General features: G+C 39.2%; 1 protein-coding gene across 2 annotated transcripts in view; it reads left to right on the top strand.

The window, feature by feature from the left end:
• Window positions 1–24,664, top strand: part of LOC149155030 (short integuments 2, mitochondrial-like) — a 363,396-nt gene that overhangs the window by 180,650 nt on the left and 158,082 nt on the right. For both annotated transcript variants that reach the window (XM_089443158.1, XM_089443159.1), the window contains exons 4-6: window positions 16,857–16,998; window positions 17,138–17,208; window positions 17,517–17,613. In XM_089443158.1, the coding sequence (XP_089299284.1) occupies window positions 16,857–16,998; window positions 17,138–17,208; window positions 17,517–17,613 (310 nt within the window). The remainder of the gene's footprint in view (window positions 1–16,856; window positions 16,999–17,137; window positions 17,209–17,516; window positions 17,614–24,664) is intronic.

Here is a 24,664-nt window from a genome sequence, read left to right on the forward strand (position 1 = left end):
TATTGGGTAGCCTTCCTGAGTTGCTCAAAACTAACCCCTTGATGCTTGGGACTTTACATCATTTGGTGGTGCTAGACTTTGTTGTAACAAGGGGCAAACATGTATCTAGGGGGATTTGAACCTTTGTGGGGGGCATAACAACACCCCTGCTTTACCAACCACAAGCAATTCTTGTTGACAAAATGGAATCATACAATGAAGTAGATCACTTTTTATTTCATACATTAGGCAGTTGTATTACTTAATTGGCCTAACTAGTATAATCTTTTTTTTTTTGAAGGAAAACCTTGTAGGATTCCCCCTTTTTGTTGAGAAATCTAGGGCATCAATATTAGGTGATTTCTCTATTAATGATAACTGCTTGTGAATGCTTTTTACTTCAGTAGATTAGGATCTTCTCTTTAGTTAGATTATTATAGTGTTCTTCTTCATCAAACAACTACCAAAGCATAAACAATAAAGAGACAAGCGACACAGAATGTAGGCTATTAACCTGGGCCAAAACCTCTCCCACTTGAGAGGAAAACCCAAACGGATTCTTCTTCTTATAGAGATTTCAATTGACAAATACCAAGACCAAGACCCTTGACCTATTTTCCTCTCCAAGACCAAGTCACAAACCTTCCTTGATGAGATCCTCCTTGAATCAAACTTATTGCTCTTTTCTCCTTCTTTGGTCAACGCAAGTCAAACTGTCTGCACTTCTGAAATTTCGGTCTCTTTCCACAGATCTGCATTCTGTACTTCTACAGTTTCACACGTGTGAGGAGTGAGAACGAACTTGGAGATGCCTTCCTTCCTTCGCTATTCTTGAGGACTCTTCTAGGTGAATTCGGCTAGTAGTGGAGCTGATGAGGAGACCCTTTTGGTGACCTTTTCTTGGACTGATATACTACTGTAGAAACCCTAGTTTTCTGCCACACGTGTGAAGATATTAGCCCAAAGACAATGCCAAACAACTCGATCTTCCTTTCCTTCTTCTCGCTGGTTATAAGGCTGCTTTCCTTGTGAACTTCGTACTTCTTTTCTCACTTCAGACCTTGATCGAAATTCTTGCTTCTGAAATGAGGCCGCGCTGCCTATTTATAGTGGTTGCCCATGAAAATAAGCCAACATGAGTTGTATGTGAGCCGACATGTCCTTTGATGTAGATCCTTTACTCCATCTTGAAGCCGACTTGATGGAGGTGTTTGAGCTTGGTCTTGGAGGGCCTTTTTATTCTTTTAATGACTCATACAAATTTGTAACATGCCCAAGAAGGGTCCTTCATAATTGACATTGACTCAATTTGAATTTATGACCAATCCTTAGGGCTCACAATGGGAGCCTTACCTAAAAATAAAATTCCTTTCTCATGAAACCCATGAGACAAACATTACAATAATAATTTTATTTTTCTTCTTTGCATCAATTACATAAAATCACAATTACACATGTCATTATGAAGACCGAACCTAGTTACACTTTTCAACACTCCCTCTTAACTAGGGAGGTATTCATTATCTATACAAAGTACTTAGACATTCTCAATTTGAAGAATTCTCATAGGAAGAGTCGCATTGGTAACCCATCTGTTTAGCATCATGTCAACCAGCATTGTCACATAGCAAGGCCTTGACTAACAACTCTATATCTCCACAAGATCTGAGCTCAATGCTGGTGAGATCAATGATGTATAGACACCCTCAACATTGTCTCTCTCAGAACATACCCCATCCAGGTTCTTAAGGTGTGTTACACCAGGACTATTCTTATCTTGGATTCCCAGTCCTCAAAGAATATTGGTCCTCTACGACTACTTTTCTCTTGGATGCCCTAACTCATCCTCAAAGAGCATCAGATACCAGATGTTTACCCAATCCTCCATTCTGTCTTCCCAAGTGAAGACAAGAATGATTTGTCTTTCTGTCCCTCTTAATTAGGGAGGACATACCTATTCCAATGAAGGAATGAACTCATTCCTATGGAAGGAATGTACCTAAGCTCCCTCTTGTCTTAGGAATTTTTCTTCTAAGTCTCTACCAAGTAAGAAACTTGTTTCCAGGCTCCCTCTTAATTAGGTACCTACAATAGCTCCTTAGGTGGAGATGATGGGACAATTGCTTGAAGAACTCGTCCTCACGAAGTCACAAACTTCTCTTCTTTATTAAGGAGTTTTCGTGTTTTGGGACTTTTTCGCAGGGCACAAACCATCCATTACTTTCATTCATGAGTCAGTCATGTCATTATTCCTTTTATCGGAAAGTGATCCATCAGTTCCTATCTAGCTTCCTTCATGTCATGTTGCTTTCTTCATGCCGTGATTCCTCAAAGATCTTTCATCCTACTTCATGGACATCATGGGTGGAAGATATCCATAGATCTTCCCTTGGCAACCCTGCATAAGCCCATCCAGATATCATTCAAAAATAAAGGAATGAACATTAAATCAAAATTACCTTTGTGATGGTCTTTCATCATGACATCTTCTAGTTTGCATCAGCATCCTGCATACATATTGACACATCTCCAAAATATATATATTGTCAAGGGTCTCTTTCTTTTTCAGACTTCATCAAAGTCTTCATATCTTTCATGGAGATATCCTAGTCAAATCTCTCAGTCCTTGGATGTTGATTGCCTTTTCCATAGTTGCATATTTCATGATCTCTTCCTTTCTTTCTTCACACATTTTTCTTCCCAGGAACTTTTAATCATAGTTCCTCCAATTACTGTCAACCACCTCATATTCCATATGAGGACATATTATGTTGATTTCATCCAGACAATGTGTGACCCATGCCTTCCTACATCCTTTCAAAGGAGGAGATCCTTTCTTTTGATTATGCTCTCGAGATAGAGCATTTATCCATGCTACCTGCAACCATATGACATGACTCTATAATATCGAATACAAGCATACATACCTCATTTTCCTTTAGGTCATCTTAGACTTCCTTTCAACAACTTCCTTGATTGAAAGAACTTCAATCCCTTGATTTGCTTCACCTCTTTTGTCATCATACCATCATCCCATGAATTCCACAAGTTGGAATTCTTGATGAAACCCTTGCTTCCTTTTGATTGGTGAACCTTCCGACGAAGATTCCAATAGAGGATCTTGAGTATCCTCATCCAACAAATGTTTCCTTTTGACTGATGTATGATGAGCTTTGTACTAGATGATTTTTCCATAAGTACCACTTATGTTTCTAATGAGGTTTCCAAGAGCTATATCTTCCCATGGGTGACTGCCATAGACTTCAACTATCTTTCATGCTTCTCTATGATGATGTCATGAGCTTTTGCTTTTAATGCTTGTATGATGCTATGATGCATCTGTGAAAATTTATGAATCTAACAAGTCAGAAATCCTACTGCAGTAAACTGATTTGCATTACCTACTTGTGTTCTTCATTTTAACAAGTTATTTTCAGAAATATTTAGAAAATATTAATGCAAATACACTACATCCTACACTAATATACAGATCAGGCATTGAAAAATAAATGAGACAATCACACAAAGGACACACTTAGTTTTGGACTAAACGTCCCCGAAAATACCCAATTCAGGAAAACCAGTGCAGCAGCTCTGAGGGTTTTCTATCAAACCAGTGACAGAGAAATACAATCGCGGAAAACCTAAGTGAGTTTTACCTCACTTCACCCGACAGATTTCAGCTGATCCGACAACAAAATTGGCTTGCCCCGACTACAACTGCGCTGCCCCTTCGCGGTAATTGCATGGGCCTGTGTGGAGTTCTCTGAGGCTTTGCGTTAGCTCTTCTACCCATTGCGTTAGCTTTCCCCACTGTTCTGGTAGTTCCCGACAGTTCCAAATTTCTGTGTGGAAGGCAACTTTCTCCTTTGCGTTGGCCCTTTTGGCTCGGTGTCAAGGTTGCGTGGGCCCAAATTGGCCCAACATCAGCTCTCCTGGCTACTGCGCTGCCTCCACAAGCTTCTCACTGCCTCTCTGTCAGTATTCCCGAACTATCCCTGCCCCTCAGTTGCAAGATCTCCCCAGTCAATTTTCCTCTTGGGAACTTTTCAACTCAGAAAATCGATTTCCTCAATCTCTCTATGTGTGTTGTCAAATTGACCCCAAGCCTTCCTTTATACTTTTCCTATTGAGAAATCAACGACTGTGATCTAATCTCTAATCAACGAATAAGATTAAATTAGACTTGATCCTCGTCTCTTAGAAGCTTCTCACCCATATTTTCATTAATACCCATTAATATTTTAATTTTCCTAAGTTTAGACTTAGGAACCCCATTAAAAATATTAATTATTTTAATAAAATACAATCTGGGTGGAATTTCACCAAATGATTTTTGGGTCTTGGATATCTCATGTGTTCTAGCCCCTCCACAAAATTTCGGAGCTAGAGCACATCTGATGCTACCCAAAAATCAACACTCCCTCTTAGCGAGGAATGTGCTCTAGCAATACTTCCCAGCAGAAGTATCACATTGATCCATGACATCGGTCCTCTGTGCTGCTGATGCTTGGCCTGCTGCCCTTCATCCACTGCGCTGCTGCAATCTGTACTGTTGCCCATGACACTGCCACTGTCACTGTTGCATCTATATTGCAGCTCCCTCTCAATATGCTGCATCATGCTGCCCCTAACACTGCCACTACTAACAGCTGCACTGCAACTCAGTTGCTAAGAAGTAAGCAACTGAATAGTCAGCCAAAAGTTGACATGCTCATCAGTTTGGATGCCCCTAGATTCTAAAGCTACCTTTGTTGCTAATATGTGCTGACCCTCTGATGCTACTGCGCTACTTTTGTATCTGCTTTGTGCCTCCCGCACTGTTGCAACACTCTACTGTGCTGCGTTAGACTTTGGCAATCTAGCTTTGCCACTGTTGCTCCATCATCCCTTGCACCAACTGACTCCCATCATTCTGCTACAGTCGTTAGGGGCTCTTGTAGCCGTATGTGATCCAAGAGTTTGGGTACCTCAAGGATCCTGTTCCCTTTATTGTAGTCCTCCCGACTACAACTCAATATCTCCCCACGTCTTCTCTAGAGGTGCACGAGCACTCATGGCGCAATCATCATTGTCTTCTTTGTTAGCTTTCGCTGGAGCAGCCTTTGAGTTAGACTTCTCTTCTTTGCCCTTGTTCCGAGGGCACTGTGTGGCGAAATGACCCATTTCTCCACATATGAAGCATCCGACTTTAGATGTGCCCTTCTTCTTCCGTTTCTGCTGCCCTTGCTGTCCCGTTGATGCGAGAGCTACATCCTCCTCTTCCTCCTTCTTGATTCTGATCCCTTTGCTGCTGCTTCCCGCCTTGGTCAATCGTTTGATCTCTTCTTGTTGAAGAGATGCCACATCTCCTCCCAACTGGGAAGAGAAGCCTTGCCCAAGATGCTTTGGACAAAGGTTTCCCAGTGTTCAGTGATTGATTTCAAGGCAGTCCTGATCATGAATTCAGCATCTGGTGTAGACCCTACGGAAGCTAGCTGGTCTCGGATCCTTTGCAACTTAAGAAGGAAAGGATTGATTTCTTCTCCCTTTTGCATCTGAAACTGTCTCAACTGACTCTCAAGCAACATCTTCCACTGAACGAAAGTTCCCTCGTACAAAGTGGTCAAGGCCTCCCACATTTCCCTTGCTATGTCTTTCTCAGCAATATGTGGGATCACATGATCCTTGACCCTGTCCAAGATCATGCACTTCGCTTTCGCCTGAGCCTCCTCGTACTTCTTGAGAGGATCAACACCGACTGGAACAACAACCGTCCTCAAGGCATAATCCTTGATGTGATTTTTATCCAAACCTGCCAGGATCCTGGCCTTCCAGATGACGAAGTTGGATGCTCCATCCAACCTGTCTTGATCCCTCAGTCCATTAACGACCATCTCTGCTCAAATGAATGTCGAACTAGTTCTCTTCTCCCTCTTTCATTGCTGCCCCAACAAAACTTGTATCTGGATTTCTTTGGCGCTAGAAATCCTCTAAGGAACAAGCTCCCTCTGAATTTCGATTTCTTTCACGGAAATCCTTCTTCCAACAATTGTCGAACCACCCCTCCCTGATCTATCTTTGCTACTACTCAACACTGGATCTAGATTCCTTGGCAAGAAATCTTCTGAGGAACTAATTCCTTCTACCTTGCTTCAGCCCCACTAGGTACTGTTCTGCACCAACAGAATCAACACCCCACCAACAATTCCAGATAAAATTTGCACTGCACCTCTAGCCACGACAACTGGAAAAACAAGACTCAACAGTCTCTGTGTTGCCCTCTGCAGCAACAACGTCACCCAATCAGGCTGACATAGGCTCCGTGTGAGTCTCCCTTGGTGACTGCATCACCCCTCCTCTGCTCTCTTGGCCTGAAACTGCGTTGTCACTCGGGACAACTGTCTTCACGCACATATTTTCCTCTGTCCTTTCACTGATGGCTTTAGTCCTCCTTGATCTACAATCACTCTGAAATCCTACTGTAGTACACTGATTGTATTACCTACTTGTGTTCATTTTAACAAGTTATTTTCGAAAATATTCAGAAAATATTAATGCAAATACACCTACACCAATATACAGATCAAGTACTGAAAAATAAATGAGACAATCACACAAAGGACACTTATTTTTGGACTAAACGTCCCCAGAAATACCCAATGCAGGAAAATCGGTGCAACAGCTCTGAGGGTTTTCTATTATTACGCAGTAGTTTTGAATACAAATGCTGGTTGCCCTCCCGACAAACTAGTGACAGAGAAATACAATAGCAAAACGAGCTAGCCTCGTCTACAACTGCGTTGCCCCTTCGCAATAATTGCGCGGGCTTGTGTGTAGCTCTTTGAGGCTCCGCATCAACTCTTCTGCCCACTGCGTTAGCTTTCCCGACTGTTTCGGCAGTTCTAGGTTTCTGTGTGGAAGGCAACATTCTCCTCTGCGCGGGCCCTTCTAGCTCTGCGTCAAGGCTGTGTGGGCCCAAACTGGCCCAGCGTAAGCTCTCCTGGCTACTGCGCTGCCTCCACAAGCTTCTCTCCGCCTCTCTGTCAGTATTCCCAAACTATCCCTGCCCCTCAGTTGCAAGGTCTCCCCAATTGATTTTCCTCCTGAGAACTTCTCACCTCAGAAAATCGATTTCCTCAATCTCTTTGTGCGTGTTCTCCAATTGACCCCAAGTCTTACTTTATACTTTTCCTGTTGAGAAATCAACGACCGTGATCTAATCTCTAATCAATAGCTAAGATTAAATTAGATTTGATCCTAGTCTCTTAGAAGCTTCTCACCCATATTTACATTAACACCTATTAATATTTAAATTTTCCTAAGTTTAGACTTTGGAACCCCATTAAAAATATTAATTATTTTAATAAAATAAAATCCGGGTGGAATTTCACCAAACGATTTCTGGGCCTTGGATATCTCATGTGTTCTAGTCCCTCCACAAAATTTCGGAGCTAGAGCACATTCGATGCTACCCAAAAATCAACAACATCCTATCATTTTCCTTAGTGATAGCCATATCTTGAAAATAGGAACTTGAAAAGAACTAGGTGAGGAAGACTATCTCAATCATAGTAGAGATCTCCTACTTCCTCTTTCTTGGACTTCTTCTTTTTAGCTTCCTCCACTTCTTCGGTGATATGGGCTTCTTCTCTACCTCTTTTGTTATTGTCCTTCTTGAGCTTAGGACAATCTCTTTTGTAATGCCCATATTCTTGACATCCATAGCATTGAATCTTAGCCATGTTCCTTCTCTTATTCTGAGAGCCAAATTTCCTAGACTTTCCTCTTCTCTTTGTCATAGTAGCATATGCTTGATTTTGCTCACTGGATCCCACATCAGTTTTAGCCTTCAGCCTGGTTTCTTCAATCTTACATAATGACCATAGATCTTGGAATGGAGTAGCTTCTTTCTTCCCATAGATGCTTGAAGTAAAGTTACCCTATTCCTTTGGTAGTGCATTTATTACTACAGTGGTCATCACCTTGTCAGACATTACTTCTCCCAGGTCTTGAAGTTGATCCCTTATCTCAGATATCCTCATAAAGTATGAGGCTATTCCTTATTCTTTTGATATCTTTAACTTGTAGAGTTCTTGCCTTAGATAACTTCTCCTGCATTGCTTACATAAAACAACTCTACCAATTTGTCATATATTTCTTTTGAGGTGTCGAGTTTAGATACATATGGAATGAGGGGATCCTTGATGAATTCTATGATCCTTTGAGCCCTCATGTCCCCTTTCATAAACTTTGCAAGTGCTTGAGCATCTTCTTTTGTTGTTTTGATGATAGATCCTTTGACATGATCCATAAGCTCATTTTCAATGAGATTTAGATCTATCCTCTTCTTCCATGCAAGATAGTTTGAAGCCCCAACCAATTTGTCGCTTTCCTTGCAAAAATACATTCTGAAAGATTCAAAACTTACTTGTGAAAATGCTTGTTCCACTTGCTACCTCCTTGAATTTGATGATAATATAGATGATAGAGAACTTCTCCTTGATGAGGATAGGTCTCCTCAAGAGTGATCCTTGAATTCACAAAGAAGGAGATCACTTTAGATCCTTTGATGGAGATGCCCTTGTTGGTGATGATCAATGATGACTTTTTGATGCTTCTTGGATGACCTTCTATAATGGTAAGGTCCTTGATTCAACGAGAGGAAACTACCTTAGAACTTCTGAAGATGATGACAACTTCCTTGATCTTGCTTCTCTAGAAAGAAACTTAATGTATAAGTCCTTCAACTTGAGTAGGGTCTTTGTGGTCTCTTGAGATGTCTTGAGGATTCCAAGACTTCTTGCTGGTGTAAACTTTCTTCTTCGATCTAGTGTTTTGACACTTCTTTGTAGATCTTGGCTCCAAGATGATCTTCTAGATTTGCTTTGTGTAATGCCCCTTTTTCTGGTGTTCGTTATGACATGGATAGGATGGACTTTCAGAGTTGGGGGCAGAGAGGTCACATGTGCAGGTTGGTGTCATCAGCAGGTCCAGGGGCTCTTGGAGGGGTTTTGAGAAGTTTTTATGTGGTTCGATGGCATTCGCTTGGCATATTCATCATCATGAGCAGTTCTGCACATCTTATTTTTGGTTTCGTGACTTTCTACTAATTCTCGTAAAACAATGCTATTATTGGGCATAACCTAATTAATGATGCTCAAGGTGGCATTCCAAGAGGAATATTTGACAGAATACCTTAGTGTAATAGCTCGTTGGAAATGGAATGAAAAGATCTACAATATGGGACGATGAGAAGTGATTTCTAGTGGCCGGAGAGAGTATGTTGGACAATTTACCATTTTCGTTGATAAAAAATGGCTTTAATTAGTTATTTAATTAAGGAAAAATATTTAATTGGAGGAAAAGGCACAAAAGTGACTTAAGTGAAATAAAATTAAATTTAAAAGTCACTTAAGATAAAGTCAATGGAGGAGCTTCTAGAATAATAATAAAATAATAAAATAAGATGCTTCTAGAGGCTTAGAGATCTATCCATTAGATCTATAAAAGCGGAAGGGGAGGTCATTTGGAGATACCTTGGATTTGTGTATTGTCTTTGTAGTGAGGTTTCGAGAACCCAGTTCTCTACTTGAACAATAGCCTCGGGATGGAAACCCTCGAGTGATTCAGTGAGAGTGGGCGAACACCCATCTCTTCCCTTGTTGGATCCATTCAGTGTTCATAGGTTGCAGTTTATTGATTTTCAGTTTGTTTTGGAGGCCAATTGTTACATTATTGTAGATCTATTTGGGGCCATCATCTCAACCATATTCTTGCTCTTGTACTAGCTTATTTACATATTAATAAAATAAAGCTGAGATCTTCTACATGTTTATATTGTCTATTATTCAGTTGTAGATTCTATTTCCCGTTTTTGCCATAAATTTTGCGGTTTAATTTGTGCAAATTGTGTATGGTATTGATGACTTAAATTTTTGAAGCTATTTTCTACAAATTTCAAAAATACCCCAAATTGGGACATTACAGTGGTATCAGAGCTGGTTTTCCTGCCAGCCTGAGGGTTTTAATTGCAGATTATTTGAGGGTTTATATTGGAGGTGCTGAAAGGAAATTATTTCCAGATGAAGCGAGATTAAATTCTTCTATTAGTCGAACCTGTGATTTTGTTGTAGTAAAATATGTTTTGTTGGAGAAACAAGCTATTAATGTTTATGGATTAAAATTGTGTAAGGCTCGAATTGGGCAATTTAACCAGAGAATTTATTCTAAACCCGTAACTATATAATTTTAACCAAATAGTATAAATTCCTAATTTTGAAACTTTAACTACACAATACTACTTTTGAAATTTACCGGAAATCAAAATATACCTAAATTACTAATTTAATTGCATATACTTACCTATATATCCCATTTGAAGACGCTTCCGAGTTGTCGTTGCTCCCTCTGCGGCTACCAAACCAACCCTTTCCTCCCAGCCTATCTGGGATCAACCTAGCTGGTTCCTAGATTCAAAAGACTTCAAAATTGAAGAATACTGGCCCCCGTGCCCAAAACCCCAAGAACAGTCCTCAAATCCCGATCTCACGGCGAACTCAACCCACTGATTCCCTTTTCACTGTGGTTCTGCCTCTATTACGCTCACTGTTTCCACAGAAAAATTATCCCCTTTCTTCTCCCCCCATTCTTGTATATAATCCCTCTTGGTGGTCACCGCTTTTTCCATGATTTGTCAATGGATACTTCCACCACATTCCATGGTGACAACTCAAATCCTCTCCGTTGTGTGTTGTCTAACTTCCCAAATAGTGTCATGTTGACATGTGTGCTTGAGTTTAATTTTATGATATGGGTTTACTTATATGGTATGGTGTTAGTGTATTATTACATAATGCTCTTTGCCCATGGCATATACTGATATGGGGTATGTTTTGTTATTTAATATATTTATTGTCATAATTTATATATATTTAATATTGATATAATTTGTAATGTATATAACCCATATTCATTATATTTATAATCGGCTTTAGATTTTAGATTTATTTTTAGAACTAACTTTATTTTATAGTTTAAATTTATATAAAATTGAGATTATATTGAATTCAGAATATTGTTTATTTTTTATGACGTAATGAGCAGTATGTGTAGTCATGAGTAATGATGTAATTCCTAAACATATGAGTGTTGTATTATTGAATATTTTAAATCAAATAGTATGTATACTAGTGTAGCTATCATATGCATGCCTCGTATACATGCTAATATCCTTATTTTGTCTGCAATTCAAGATGGGTCATTACAAATTGTTAATCTATTTGCCGGAGGATAATTGTTGCAGGTGCGTCAAAATAAATAAATTTGTTGGACCGGATTTATTGCAGGGCTGAAGTTATTCGGTTAGGCCGAATTCATTTTGCTAGTTCGAATTTATCTTTCTGGACCGAGATTATTTTGCTAGGCCAAATTTATCTTGTAGGGCCAAAATTATTCTACTGTGTTGAATTTCTCTTGATGGGCTGAAATTATTTGTTGGGTTGAGTTTATTTGTTGGAACCCAATTTATTTTCCCAAGCCTAGTTTATTTGCGAGAGTCAGATTTATCTATTGGGGCTGAGTTTATTTGTTGGGCCTAGTTTATCTGTCATAGCCTAGTTTATTTTTCAGAGGTTTTGCAAGAGATTTATCTCATTTAAGCCAATGATTTTGCAGTGAATTTGTTGGACTAAAGTGTAGGAGCATTGTGGTACAAATTTATCTTATTTGGAGTAAGTAGTGTGCAGAGTTGGGCGGAGTAGGAAGCTTGCACTAAATTGGGGCTTTCTGTATCTTCTGGAATCTACCCAAAAAAATTCTGGGTTTTATGAGAGGAGTTCGTGGTTAAAATTTCAGAATTTTCTGGGTAGTATTCGGGCTGTAAATCGGTATTCCTTCAGCAGTTCGTTTTATTGGTAAATTGGGAAATTCACACCACTTGGTGGGTTTGATCTCGGTTTAGATTCAAGCCAAACCATTTATGGGTTTTTATGAGTTTGGTGTGTGGAGCTCCGGGTTAAATTTTCAGAATTTTTGGATTAGTATTGAGGGAAAAAACACCAGTTCATCTTCAACAACAACAACATAATTTCTGGGCAGTGTGAAATAATTATTTGGGTTATTTTGTTGGGCCAAATTTATCTTGTTGTACTGAATTTCTCTTGCAGGGCCGAAATTATTCTGGGATGAATTCATCTTGTTGTGCGGAAATTATTTTGCTAGAGCCCAATTTATTTACTGGAGCCTAGTTTATTTATTGGGGCCCAATTTATTTGCTATAGCCTAATTTATCTGTTAGAGCTAGATTTATCTATTGGGGCAGGGTATTGTTGTGAGCAGTGTGAGGTTGTATGTGTTGGCTGAATGATTATATTGGTATGTTATAGTAGCCCTGCACTGCTATGTGCGTTGTATAGTCATAGTCTGAGTATGTTGATTATTGATGCCATGTAAAGTTGAGTAGAGGTTGAGTCAAATTCTGTACAACATTGTCACTCTTGCTGCAAAATGATGGGATTTGAGGAGACTTTTGAAAATCTCAAAAAAACCTTTAATGACTTTGAAAGAAGTTGGTACTAGCTACAGTTTGAAAAATCACTTGCACTAGGTGCTTGGAGTTGCAATGCTTCCTTGGATCAAAGAGAAAAACCGAACAACAAACCCTTTTCAAAGGGGATACATGCCATCCTACAACTGGAGCAAATAAGGGATTTGCAGAAAGAGCTAGAGGTAGGGAATTGACTCTTTGCACTTATCTGATTTGAAGAACCTAATGATGACCGCAAAAACTTTCCTTGAGGGCAAGCAATCTTGGGGAGGGAGGATTTGTAATGTCCCTTTTTTTATTGTTCCTTATGACATGGATAGGATGGACTTTCAGAGTTGGGGGCAGACAGGTCACAGGTGCAGGTTGGTGCCATCAACGGGCCTAGGGGCTCTTGGTGGGGTTTTGAGGAGTTTTTATGGGGTCCCATGGCATTCACTTGGCATATTCATCATCATGAGTAGTTCTGCACATCTTGTTTTTGGTTCCGTGACTTTTTGATAATTCCCGTAAAATGGGGTTATTATTAGGGCCTTGGGAATAACTGAATTAATTACGCTCAAGGTGGCATTCCGAGAGGAATATTTGATAGAACACCTTAGTGTAATAGCCCGTTGGAACCAGAATGAAAATATCTATGAGATGGGATGTTGAGAAGTGATTTCTAGTGGCCGAAGAGAGTATGGTGGGAAATTTACCATTTTCCTTGATTAAAAATGGTTTTAATTAGTTATTTAATTAAGGAAAAATAATTAATTGGAGGAAAAGGCGCAAAAGTGACTTAAGTGAAATAAAATTAAATTAAAAAGTCATTCAAGATAAAGTTAATGGAGGAGCTTCTAGAATAATAATAAAATAATAAAATAAGATGCTTGTAGAGGCTTGGAGATCTATCCATCATATCTATAAAAGAGAAAGGGGAGATCATTTGGAGACATCTTGGATTTTTGTATTGTCTTTGTGGTGAGGTTTTAAGAACCCGATTCTCTACTTCAGCAGTAGCTCCACAACAGAAACCCTTGGGTGATTCAGTGAGAGTGGGCGAGCACCCATCTCTTCCCTTGGTGGATCCATTCAGGGTTCATATGTTGCAGTATATTGATTTTCAGTTTGTTTTGGAGGCCAATTGTGCCATTATTGTAGATATATTTGGGGCCATCATCTCATCCATATTCCTGCTTGTGTACTATCTTATTTACACATTAATAAGATAAGGTTGATATCTTCTGCATGTTTATATTGTCTATTATTTAGTTCCAAATTATATTTCCCGTTTTTGTCGTAAATTTTGTGGTTTGATTTGTGCAAATTGTTTATGGTATTGACGGCTTAAATTTCTGAAGCTATTTTCTACAAATTTCAAGAAAACCCCAAATTGTTCCATTTGGGACACTATGATGCCTTTCTCGAGATTTGATCCTTGAGCGTCCCATGATAAGATGCCCTTCCTTGACTTTGTCACCTTAGCTCTGATACCATGTTGAGAAATCTAGGGCATCAAGATTAGGTGATTTCTCTATTAATGATAACTGCTTGTGAATGATTTTTACTTCAATAGATTAGGATCTTCTCTTTAGTTAGATTATTATAGTGTTCTTTTTCATCAAACAACTACCAAAACATAAACAATAAAGAGACAAGAGACACAAAATGTAGGCTATTAGGCAGGGCCAAAACCTCTCCCACTTGAGAGGAAAACCCAAACGAATTCTTCTTCTTATAGAGACTTCAATTGACGAATACCAAGACCAAGACCCTTGGCCTATTTGTCTCTCCAAGACCAAGTCACAAACCTTCCTTAATGAGATCATCCTTGAATCAAACTTATTGCTCTTTCCTCCTCCTTTGGTCAACGCAAGTCAAACTATTTGCATTTCTGAAATTTTGGTCTCTTTCCATAGATCTGCAGTCCATACTTCTGCAGTTTCACACGTGTGAGGAGTGAGAACGAACTTGGAGATGCCTTCCTTCCTTCGCTATTCTTGAGGACTCTTCTAGGTGAATTCAGCTAGTAGTGGAGCTGATGAGGAGACCCTTTTGGTGATCATTTGGACTGATATACAACTGCAGAAACCCTAGTTTTCTGCAAAACGTGTGAAGATATTAGCCCAAGGACAATGCCAAACAACTTGATCTTCCTTTCCTTCTTCTCGCTGGTTATAGGGCTACTTTCCTTGTGAACTTTGCACTTCTTTTCTCACTTCAGACCTTGACCGAAATGTTGAGAAATCTAGGGCATTAGTATTATTTGATTTGTTTTCTTTGGTGACTGCTTGTGAATGCTTTTTACTTGACTAGATTAGATTCTTCTTTACGTTAGATTCTTAGTGTTCTTCATCGGACAATAACCAATACAAGAACATAAATAGACAAGAGACACAACATGTAAGTGATGAGCCAGGGCCAAAACCTGTCACTTGTTCAAAGGAAAACCCGCACAAATTCTTCTTATAGAGATTCCAATTGACGAATACCAAGACCAAGACCCTTGACCTAGTAGCCTCTCCAAGACCAAGACACAAGTCTTCTTGATAGTCAGCCTTCTTCGATTCTCTTCCACTTCGATCTTCTTCATGTCTATGGTTCCCCATGTGATAATACCGAGACCTTGTCATATGCTAGTGATCACCTTCCTGGGTTAACATCGAATCCTCTTTGCTGTAGGACAGAGATTATACCGAGATCATCACTGTGGTATCTATGTCCTTGACCAACCTGTAATCTTCTTATTGAGGTATCGAAACTCTCCTTTTGAATTACTGTCCCTGTGTTTGGTCCTTAATCTTCTTCGCTGTACCTTCATTCCTTCTCCGAACTGTCTGCACTTTGTCACTGTAATCAAAGAGATCCGAACTGTAATCTAAACTACATTTCGTTGTCACCCATCCGAGATCACAGAGATGTGCATCAAAACTTCTTTCTGCTCTCACCCATCTGAGATCACAGAGGTATGCGAGAATCTGACTGTGATTTGCCATTGAACTTTTCACTGTGATTGCCCACCGAAACTACATAAGAAATCTGAACTGTCTTCTCCACCGAAAGACCCAGATCTGCGAAGTTCATTCACTGTTATTACCCACCGAAATTGCAGAGCTATCCGAGTTTCTTCTGTCCTTATGCGAAGATCCGAGCTGGGTATTTATAGTAGTTTGTCCATAAATAAGCTGAATTGTATACATGAAGAGACGTGTCTTATTTGTGAGCTGACTTGTGTTATTTAATTCATCTTGCAGGCCAACTTAAAGAGGAGATCCGTGCTTGTCTTTTGGAGGGCTATTTTGACAGTCCTATAAACTAAAATACTTTTGACATATCTTCATACGTGACATTGACTCTTTGAGAAATCCTAAAGCTCTCAATGCGAGCCATCTAGAAATAAAAACTCTTGATCATGAAACCCATGAAGCAAGGCATAAAAATAATTTTATTCTTTTTATTTCATCATTTACAAAGATCATAATTACATGTCATTATGAAGACCGAACCTAGTTACATGTTACAACACGAAATTGTTGGTTCTGAAATGAGGCCGAGCTGCCTATTTATAGTGGTTTCCCTTGAAAATAAGCCTACATGAGTTGTATTTGAGCCGACACGTCCTTTGATGTGGATCCTTTACTCTAACTTGAAGCCGACTTAATGGAGGTGTTTGAGCTTGGTCTTGGAGGGCCTTTTTATTCTTTTAATGACTCATACAAACTTGTAACATGCCCAAGAAGGGTCCTTCATACATGACATTGACTCAATTTGACTTTATGACCAATCCTAAGGGCTCACAATGGGAGCCTTACCTAAAAATAAAATTCCTTGCTCATGAAACCCATAAGACAAACATTACAATAATGATTTTATTTTTTCTTTGCATCAATTACATAAAATCACAATTACACATGTCATTATGAATATTGAACCTAGTTACACTTCTCAACACTTTTTCAAGGTTATTTGGATGGAGGGAGGCTCAATGACCACCCACAAAAGCTGCTGGTAACCCTAAGGGACTTGACCAGATTTGAAACTGTGATCTATGGCTTCCCTTTTGGTAGCATGCCTTGGGCAGATGGTTCAACTGATTGAGCTAACCCTTGGGACTACCTAACTACTATCACTTAATTTTAATGACACTGGATTGATCAATAGCTGGTCGCTTAACATAATGTGATTTTTATTACATATTAATGTTACTTTATTAAACTTTGATTCCCTGGCTCAAATGATCATCATTTAAGTTTGTACTAGTGAGTGCAGTGAGGCCCATCAATAATTTTATTGTCAGCATCATTTCATATTGACCCAAAAATTACAGGGACAGATTTTGAAGGAATTCTTATTAAGGATTTTCTGCATGCAGCTACTGCACTATTTGCAAGCACAGCTGAATGAAGTCAGCTCAAAGAAACCTGCAGTACTTGTAATGACTGTTGGAATACCGAATATTGGAAAGTCAGCTCTCATCAACTCCCTGCATCAGATTGCTCGTACACGTTTCCCAGGTATTTTTATGTTATTTTTTGCTTATATGATTGAATTATTAGTCTGTTTTATATCACAGGACCTGATATTTTCGTTCAACAACTTTTATTTATATCCTTGAATACTTCATTTGCTGTTTATGATGATGTTCTTTTGTAGCGCTGGAGAAGCTGAAACGGGCAACTATTGGTCCTTTGCCATGTGTTACAGAAGATATTAAGGGTTTCAAGGTCTGGCATTATTAGGTGATGAATATTAAGATGAGGGTTGTTCATTCCACTGCTTATTTGATGTTACCAGATCAAATGAAGCTGCTATTTTGAATGCTTGTTGTTCCCTACTTATTCTTAGTCAGCGTGTCTCTTTTAAGATTTCTTGTTGGTTCTCGTGTCACTTTTTTTATGGTTATTTTTGGTCATCAGATCTAGATGTTCAGAAAAACAAAATGGAAGTAGGCAAGGATCACTTGGGTCTTTACTGAATTCTGAGACTAATGAAAGGCTATCAAGGAAGATGAACAGTTAATTTTGTCTTGCAGATTGGACACCACCCTAGCATATTTGTTTTGGATACACCAGGAGTTCCAGCTCGTTCATTTCCTGATGTTGAGACAGGATTAAAGCTGGCCTTGACAGGTGCTTTTTGGTACCAAGTTGCATATTTGCTACTGTGCCTTCTCATACTATGCCTAAAATTCTATTCTGCAGTGTGTTTGTTTTTGTGCATTGCATGTCTTCCTGGATGGTTGAAACTTTAGAGTACATGTCATATTTACTTGTTTTATGCTTATATGATTTCATGGGAATCTCTGTGTATGCTTTCTTCAATTTTGTGCATCACTTACTATGATGGGGTTTATATTTTCAGCTACTTTATTAGAATTGATGTGTTAGTAAGCATCTAGGTCAGTATATCAATTTTCCATTCTGCCACAAATTGGTTTGAGAGCAGTTAGAGATTTGGATGAAAGATAGAAAAAGGAGTCCCATCCAGGTGACAGATTTGAGTTTTTTGGGGGAGGAGGTTTGGCAAGTGGTTGGTTTGGGTTAACTTGAGAAAATACACACATACACAAGTACAAAATCATGGTAAGGAATTTCCATATTAATATTTCGCTTTAGACCCATGAGAATGGAGAGTTGATTAATGATAAGTGTGTGATGCATTTCTTATTCATGTGATAAACATAAATACATCAATTCATGACCCTTGGCTTCATCTTCCAGGAGGTCACTTGGACTCCTCATGACTCTTTGCACTCTCTTGAGACTTTTTATCTCTCTCAATTGAATAATCCAAATTCACATAATCCCTAAGGATTATGTTTTCAACTTCCACTCCCTGCCTGCCAATTCGAAGGGGTGTATGTTAGTCCAAGAAGAGAGCTAAATTATGGAGGTGGATAGTAGCCAGTGGCTGAATATGCTCTTTGTGAAATTTCCTTAAATTGCAGCAATTGGAAATTTATTCTTCTAGCTGATTAATTATGCAGTTTATTTGTTACGACAAATAACGAATAAATCACATTGCAATTCTTCACAATAAAATTACGCTGCGGAAAAATAAACTGGAACTGAGAAAATAGATGCGCACACAATAAAAATGACACCAATATTTTTGGACAAAAGTCCCCGGGAAAACCTAACTAGGAAAAATGGTGCAAGAGATGAGGGTTTATTTTATTATACAACAACAAAATCTGAGTACAATATTTGGATGCCCAAACTGGCAATCCTCCAGCAAAATAATCTGGCCAAAATATTAGGGAGACAATTTGTCTCACTCGATAACTAATCTCGCTCCAAAATCTAGCTCTGTTTGGGCCACTCGAACCCCCTGCATCAGCCTTTGCGTTGCCTCTACGTAGGCTCTACTCACACTGCCTGTGTAGTTACTTTGATTCTGTCATTCTGTGTGACTCAACCTCTGGAGATGACTCGCTTGGCCTTCTAGAACCTCTTTCGGCCACTAGCACTTGAATCAACCTCCTCTCCAGCCAAATCAAACTGCCCTCTGAAGCCTTCTGCGCAGGCCCTGTGCAGCCTCATTGAGAAATAATGTGACCCTCTTGCTGCTAACTCTTCGACACTGGAACTTCACTGGAAATCACTGCTGTTGCTCCCTTAATCACTAATGCTCAGGCTCAAACTCTCTCTTGCTGAATCTCTACAATTGGATAGCTTGATTTGTCCTAGACTCACTCTCCCTCTCACTCGATCTGCTCTTATAATCTCTCGTTGAATCACCAACGACCATGATTAAATCATTATCAACGGCTAAGATCATATTAGACTTGATCCGTGTGAGTCTCTAGAGCTTTCTCGATCTTTCCTTAATTAATTACTATTAATTAACCAACTTTTCGAAGCTAGACTTAGGAAAAATTTAAATGATGGTTAATTAATTTAATTAAGGCATTTCGCAAGCTTATCTCTCGAAACCTCTTATGGATTTTGAAGATCTCGTGTTCCTTAAGTCTCTTAGACACCAACTGAGACTAGAACACTTGTCCGATGCTACAAAAACCAACACTCTTTGAATATGGTGGTTTAAGGAAGACGAAAAACCAAATGGTGTAAAAGAAGCTGAAGTCTTCTATTGGTGGTGGTTTAAGACTTACCACCAACCTTGAAACTTGGCTTGAAGCAATTCCTAGAACAATTTTGAATCTTGCTAGAAATTGATGTCGTCTATGAATGGAAGTGCTCTTTGATGGTGGTTTAAAGATGACCACAAATTATTGCCTAGCAAAAGCAATAAGTCTTCTACTAAGTGGTGGTTTAAGGAGGACCAAAACTAAATAGTGCTCATGGAACATGAGTCAATCTCTGGCTACAACTCTGACTCTAGCTTTGGTTGACTTTGGCTTTAGGCTCGGGCTGTGTCTCAGTCTCGCTTGATATTACTTCGAAACAAGTAATCGACTATCGATTCCCACCTTGTTAGACACTGGATGAGAGTTTAAATTCTCTCCACTGCAAGATGTGTCAATACTTGAGAATGAATTCTATAATATGACCGATACATCTTCTTGGATGTTGATGACCATTTCCAAGAAGCCATACATCCAAGGTGAATCTTTGCTCTTGCAGGGTTCTTGTTTCTAGAACATACGCCTGAATAATGATTATGTTTTCCACAATGTTCACAAAGATGAAGATCAAAACACCGATACTTCATGTGGCCAACTTGATAACAATGTTGGCATTTGAGAATTTGATGTAGATGTGGAATAGATGAAGATGAGCTTTCTTGAAAGAACCCAACGCTCTAGAACTGGATTGATTTGGAATAGTTTGCAATGTGAAAGGTCACTTCCTTTTCATACCCAAGATTGGTTTTGTGCTTGTTGTTGATGACTTCTTCCCATGGTCTAATGATGGGCTTGGGAAGTGCAAGCAGAACTTCTTCATCTTCATTTGAGTTTTCCCTTGAAGTGGTCATCGATATGATCATTTGTCGAACGTTGATGGGAATCTTTCTCAAACTCAAGCAGAGAATTGTTCTGAATGAAAATTAGTTCAGAATGTTGATTCCTTTGTTGTAACTACTCTTGTTAGAGTTTTCATTTGAACTAGTGAAACTCGATTTTGTCTTGTGCATCTTGTAAACAGATTTGAACATCGATGAGAGTGGCTTTGTTCATTTTTACCATTGTCGTCAACAATAGAGAGTATTAAAGTATTCAATAACTCTAATACTTCACCAATTCAACTCAACAAACAAAGGGTGTCGACTTCTACCAAAAATGCACCTGTAAACTTATCAAGCTCAACAAACAAAGGGTGTTGGCTTCTACTAAAAATTCACCTGTAAACTTATCAAGCTCAACAAACAAAGGTTGTTTGCTTCTACCAAAAATGCACCTGTAAACTTATAAAAAGACTATCTGTGAAGAAGAGATAATAGTTGCTTGTCAATCAAGCATTCATTTATTTGGATGCTCCATGTTTTCAAAGATAGATTCAACATAAGATAAAGATACATAATAATCACGTGGAAACAAAAAATTCACAAGAGAATAAAGTTGGCCGTATTTTATGATACTTATGCTTCTAAGCTTTTCTCCTCCTAGTGAGATATCACAGTGTATTCTTCCAATGCTAGATACTGTTAATTTTAGATAACAATGGTATGTTTTATGCTTGCAATTGTTACTTCAATGTCTTATTATTAGCCCAATGACAATTCCACTTTAATTTTCAATAGCAATCACATAAACCATTAATTCACATTGACAATAACTGTGAATAGAACATAAACAATAAATGCAGAAGACAAGTCAAGACAAGAGTGTTGAGAAATCTAGGGCATCAAGATTAGGAGATTTATCTATTAATGATAACTGCTTGTGAATGCTTTTTACTTCAATAGATTAGGATCTTCTTTTTACTTAGATTATTATAGTGTTATTCTTCATCAAACAGTTACCAAAGCATAAACAAAAAAGAGACAAGAGACACAAAATATAGGCGATCAGCCAGGGCCAAAACCTCTCCCACTTGAGAGGAAAAACCCAAACAAATTCTTCTTCTTATAGAGACTTCAATTGACGAATACCAAGACCAAGACCTAGACCCTTGACACAACGACCTCTCCAAGACCAAGTCACAAGCCTTCTTGTTTGATTTCTTCCTTGAGTCAATGATGGTCAAACTTCCTTCCCTCCTTCACTATCTTGACTCTTCTATGAATTTCGGTTCCTTGATTTCGCTTTGCAATTCTCGGCCCTACTTCTGAAGTCCTAGCTGTAGCATATGAGGGAGATAAACACCTTGATTCCCTTCACTTTAGATGGAGGTTCTTTCTCCTTTAACTCGGCTAGAGAATCACCTTGTTCTTCTCCAAAAATTGTCTTCACAATATGACTGTGGTATCTCGTTCTTCTTGCAGTAGGTAGCAACAGATTCTCGCACATGTGGAGTGTACTAGATGAAAAACAGACCCAAAAACAATACCAAAGACTTTGCTCTTACTTTCCTTCTCTTCGCTAGTTATGAGGCTCTTCACTTAGTGATTTTCACACTTATTACTTCAGACCTGCTTATCCCACTTGCTTGTTTACAAATGAAGGCCGAGCTACCTATTTATTGTGAATCATCCATCAAAATAAGTTGACTTGATTTGTAGGTGAGCTGAATTATCATTCTAGAAGATTCCTTAGGCCAACATGAAGAGGAGCTTATGACAAGGCCTTGGAGGGCTAATAAATTTTCTTTTACATTGGATTGCATGTCCAAAATGGGTCTTCAAACTTTGACATTGACTCTATGAACTTTATGACTTGATGACCATCTGAAAATTTCTAAATAGAAATCCTATTGCAATGATTAATATTATTTCTTCTACTTATTACCTCAGAAATAAGTTATCTATTGTATTCTTACGACAAATATCGAAACATATTCTACTGCAGCCTTCACAATTTAAACATTGCAGAAAGTAAATGTAAGTAAAATGCTGGCACACATACAATCACAATGACACAATTATTTTTGGACAATTGTCCCCTGAAAAACCCAATGCGGGAAAACTGATGCTGCAAATGAGGGTTTTATTATTGTTTAGCAAAAATCATCATGTACAAATTACACCCAGCAGTATAGAACAAGGCTTTCTGAGAAAAAATTACAGACATTCCTGAACAAGTATATGACCCGAGAGAGAAGTTCCTCCACCCTCTGCGTCTTTCTGGCTTGCCCAATGTCCCTTTCTCTGGCTTGGCTTGCGCAATGCCCGTGTCACTCAAGTCAGCGCCAATTTGCCCAGCGTCAATCTCCTCTGAATAGGCTTACAAGCAATTTTCTAAGCCATATGGCTTTGCATGTAGTTGTGCTGCCTGCCATATATTCTGCTTCTGCTGAACTCAGTGCTACCGATTCCTGCTTCATGCTGCACCAAGATATCATCCCTGATCCAACATTGAACCAGTACCCTAAGGTACTTTTTCAGTCTACTGAATTACCTACCCAATCTGCATCGGTAAACCCATTCAAGCTAATATCCTCCCCTCTAGAGTACTCCAACCCATATCCGATTGTTCCATGTACATACATAAGTATGTATCTTGATGTTGCCCAATGCACCCTTTTTGGTTCCACCATGAACTGACTAAGAGTGTTGACAACAAAACAAATGTCTGGCATAGTGTTGACTAATACATAAGCGACCCAATGAGTTGTTTGTACAAGGTGGGATCTATTTCTTTGTCCTCTAATGCATCTATTTTCTTCCAGTTGGTGATCATGGTAGTAGCCATGGGTCGACAATCCTGCATTTTGAATCTCTTCAAAATCTCTGTAGCATACCTTCCTTGTCCAAGGAAGATCTCCCCATTCTTTTGCCAAACTTCCAACCCCAGAAAATAATGCATCAATCCCAAGTCCTTCATGTCAAATTCGGCTTCAAGATTCTTCTTGCAGTCCTGGATGAGCCTAGATGACCCAGTTAGGAATAGGTCATCTACATATAGTACTAGAATAAGTGGCTCATTCTCTACCAGCAAATAATAGAGATTGGGATCAAAATCACTCTTGACAAATATCAACTGTTGCAAGTAACTATCAATTCGAACATACCATGCTTTGGTGAATCTCCCATCCCATTTGAGCTGCTAGGGATATAATAGATCTGATAGAGGTGTATCGAGCAACTGGGGCGAAGGTCTCTTCATAGTCTATTCCTTCTTTCTGAGCATACCCCTTTGCTACGAACCTTGCCTTGTACTTCTCTATGCTGCCGTCTGCAGCATACTTGATCTTGTAGATCCATCGTGATCCTACAACTGATCTATTTTCTGGTCTAGGTACTACTTCCCAGACATCATTTGTCATGATGGAGTTGTATTCTTCCACCATGGCATCCACCCATACTTGGTGTTGAACAACTTCCTGAAAGCTAGAGGGTTCTTCAACCTGAGCTACCAATGCTTGGTATCTATCTAGTTGTCTATGTTGCCTCTTCTCGGCTCTAGGAGCTCCAACAAACTCCTCTGTGTCCCTCAGTGTCTGCCGCACTTCTCTGCTCGTTCTACCACTGGTGGTGGGAGGCTCAACCAACTCTTCCTCCTGATCCTGTCGTTTCGTCCATTGAGAAGCATCTGCATTTCCTCCCTCTGAGGAGATACTGGTGCTGGTCACTATACTCGACCTAGGTGTATGCTCTCCTGCCTATCCTTCTTGCTGCCCCTGCTGCTCTTAGACTAACAAAACATCTCTTGACTGATCTTTCGTAGGCATTTCATGAGATTTCCTGAAAACTCTATCTTCCATGAACTTTGCATCCCATCTTACTACAATCTTCTTGTTGCTAGGAATGTAGATTCTATATGCCTTTGAGGTCTCGCTGTATCCTACGAGATACCCCTTCTCTGCAGTCTGATCCAGTTTGCTGCGCTTCTCGTTTGGAATGTGGCAATAAGCCACGCTTCCAAATATCCTGAGATGATTGACTTCCGACTTCTTCCCTATGAACACTCCTTTGGGCGTTCTCTTCCCCAATGCTCTATGAGGAGTTCTATTCTGGATATATATTGTCGTGTTGCAAGCTTCTGCCCATAGATACTTAGGTAGATCCTGATCATACAACATGGCTTTGGCTGCCCCAACAATAGTTCAGTTCTTCTGTTCTGCCACTCCATTCTACTTCGGATTATATGGAGTTGTCCACTCTCTTTTGATAACCTCC

Source organism: Pinus tabuliformis, chromosome 9, assembly GCF_031772625.1.
Source record: "Pinus tabuliformis cultivar Carrire ecotype Pingquan chromosome 9, CPIR1, whole genome shotgun sequence".
Taxonomy (NCBI): Eukaryota; Viridiplantae; Streptophyta; class Pinopsida; order Pinales; family Pinaceae; genus Pinus; species Pinus tabuliformis.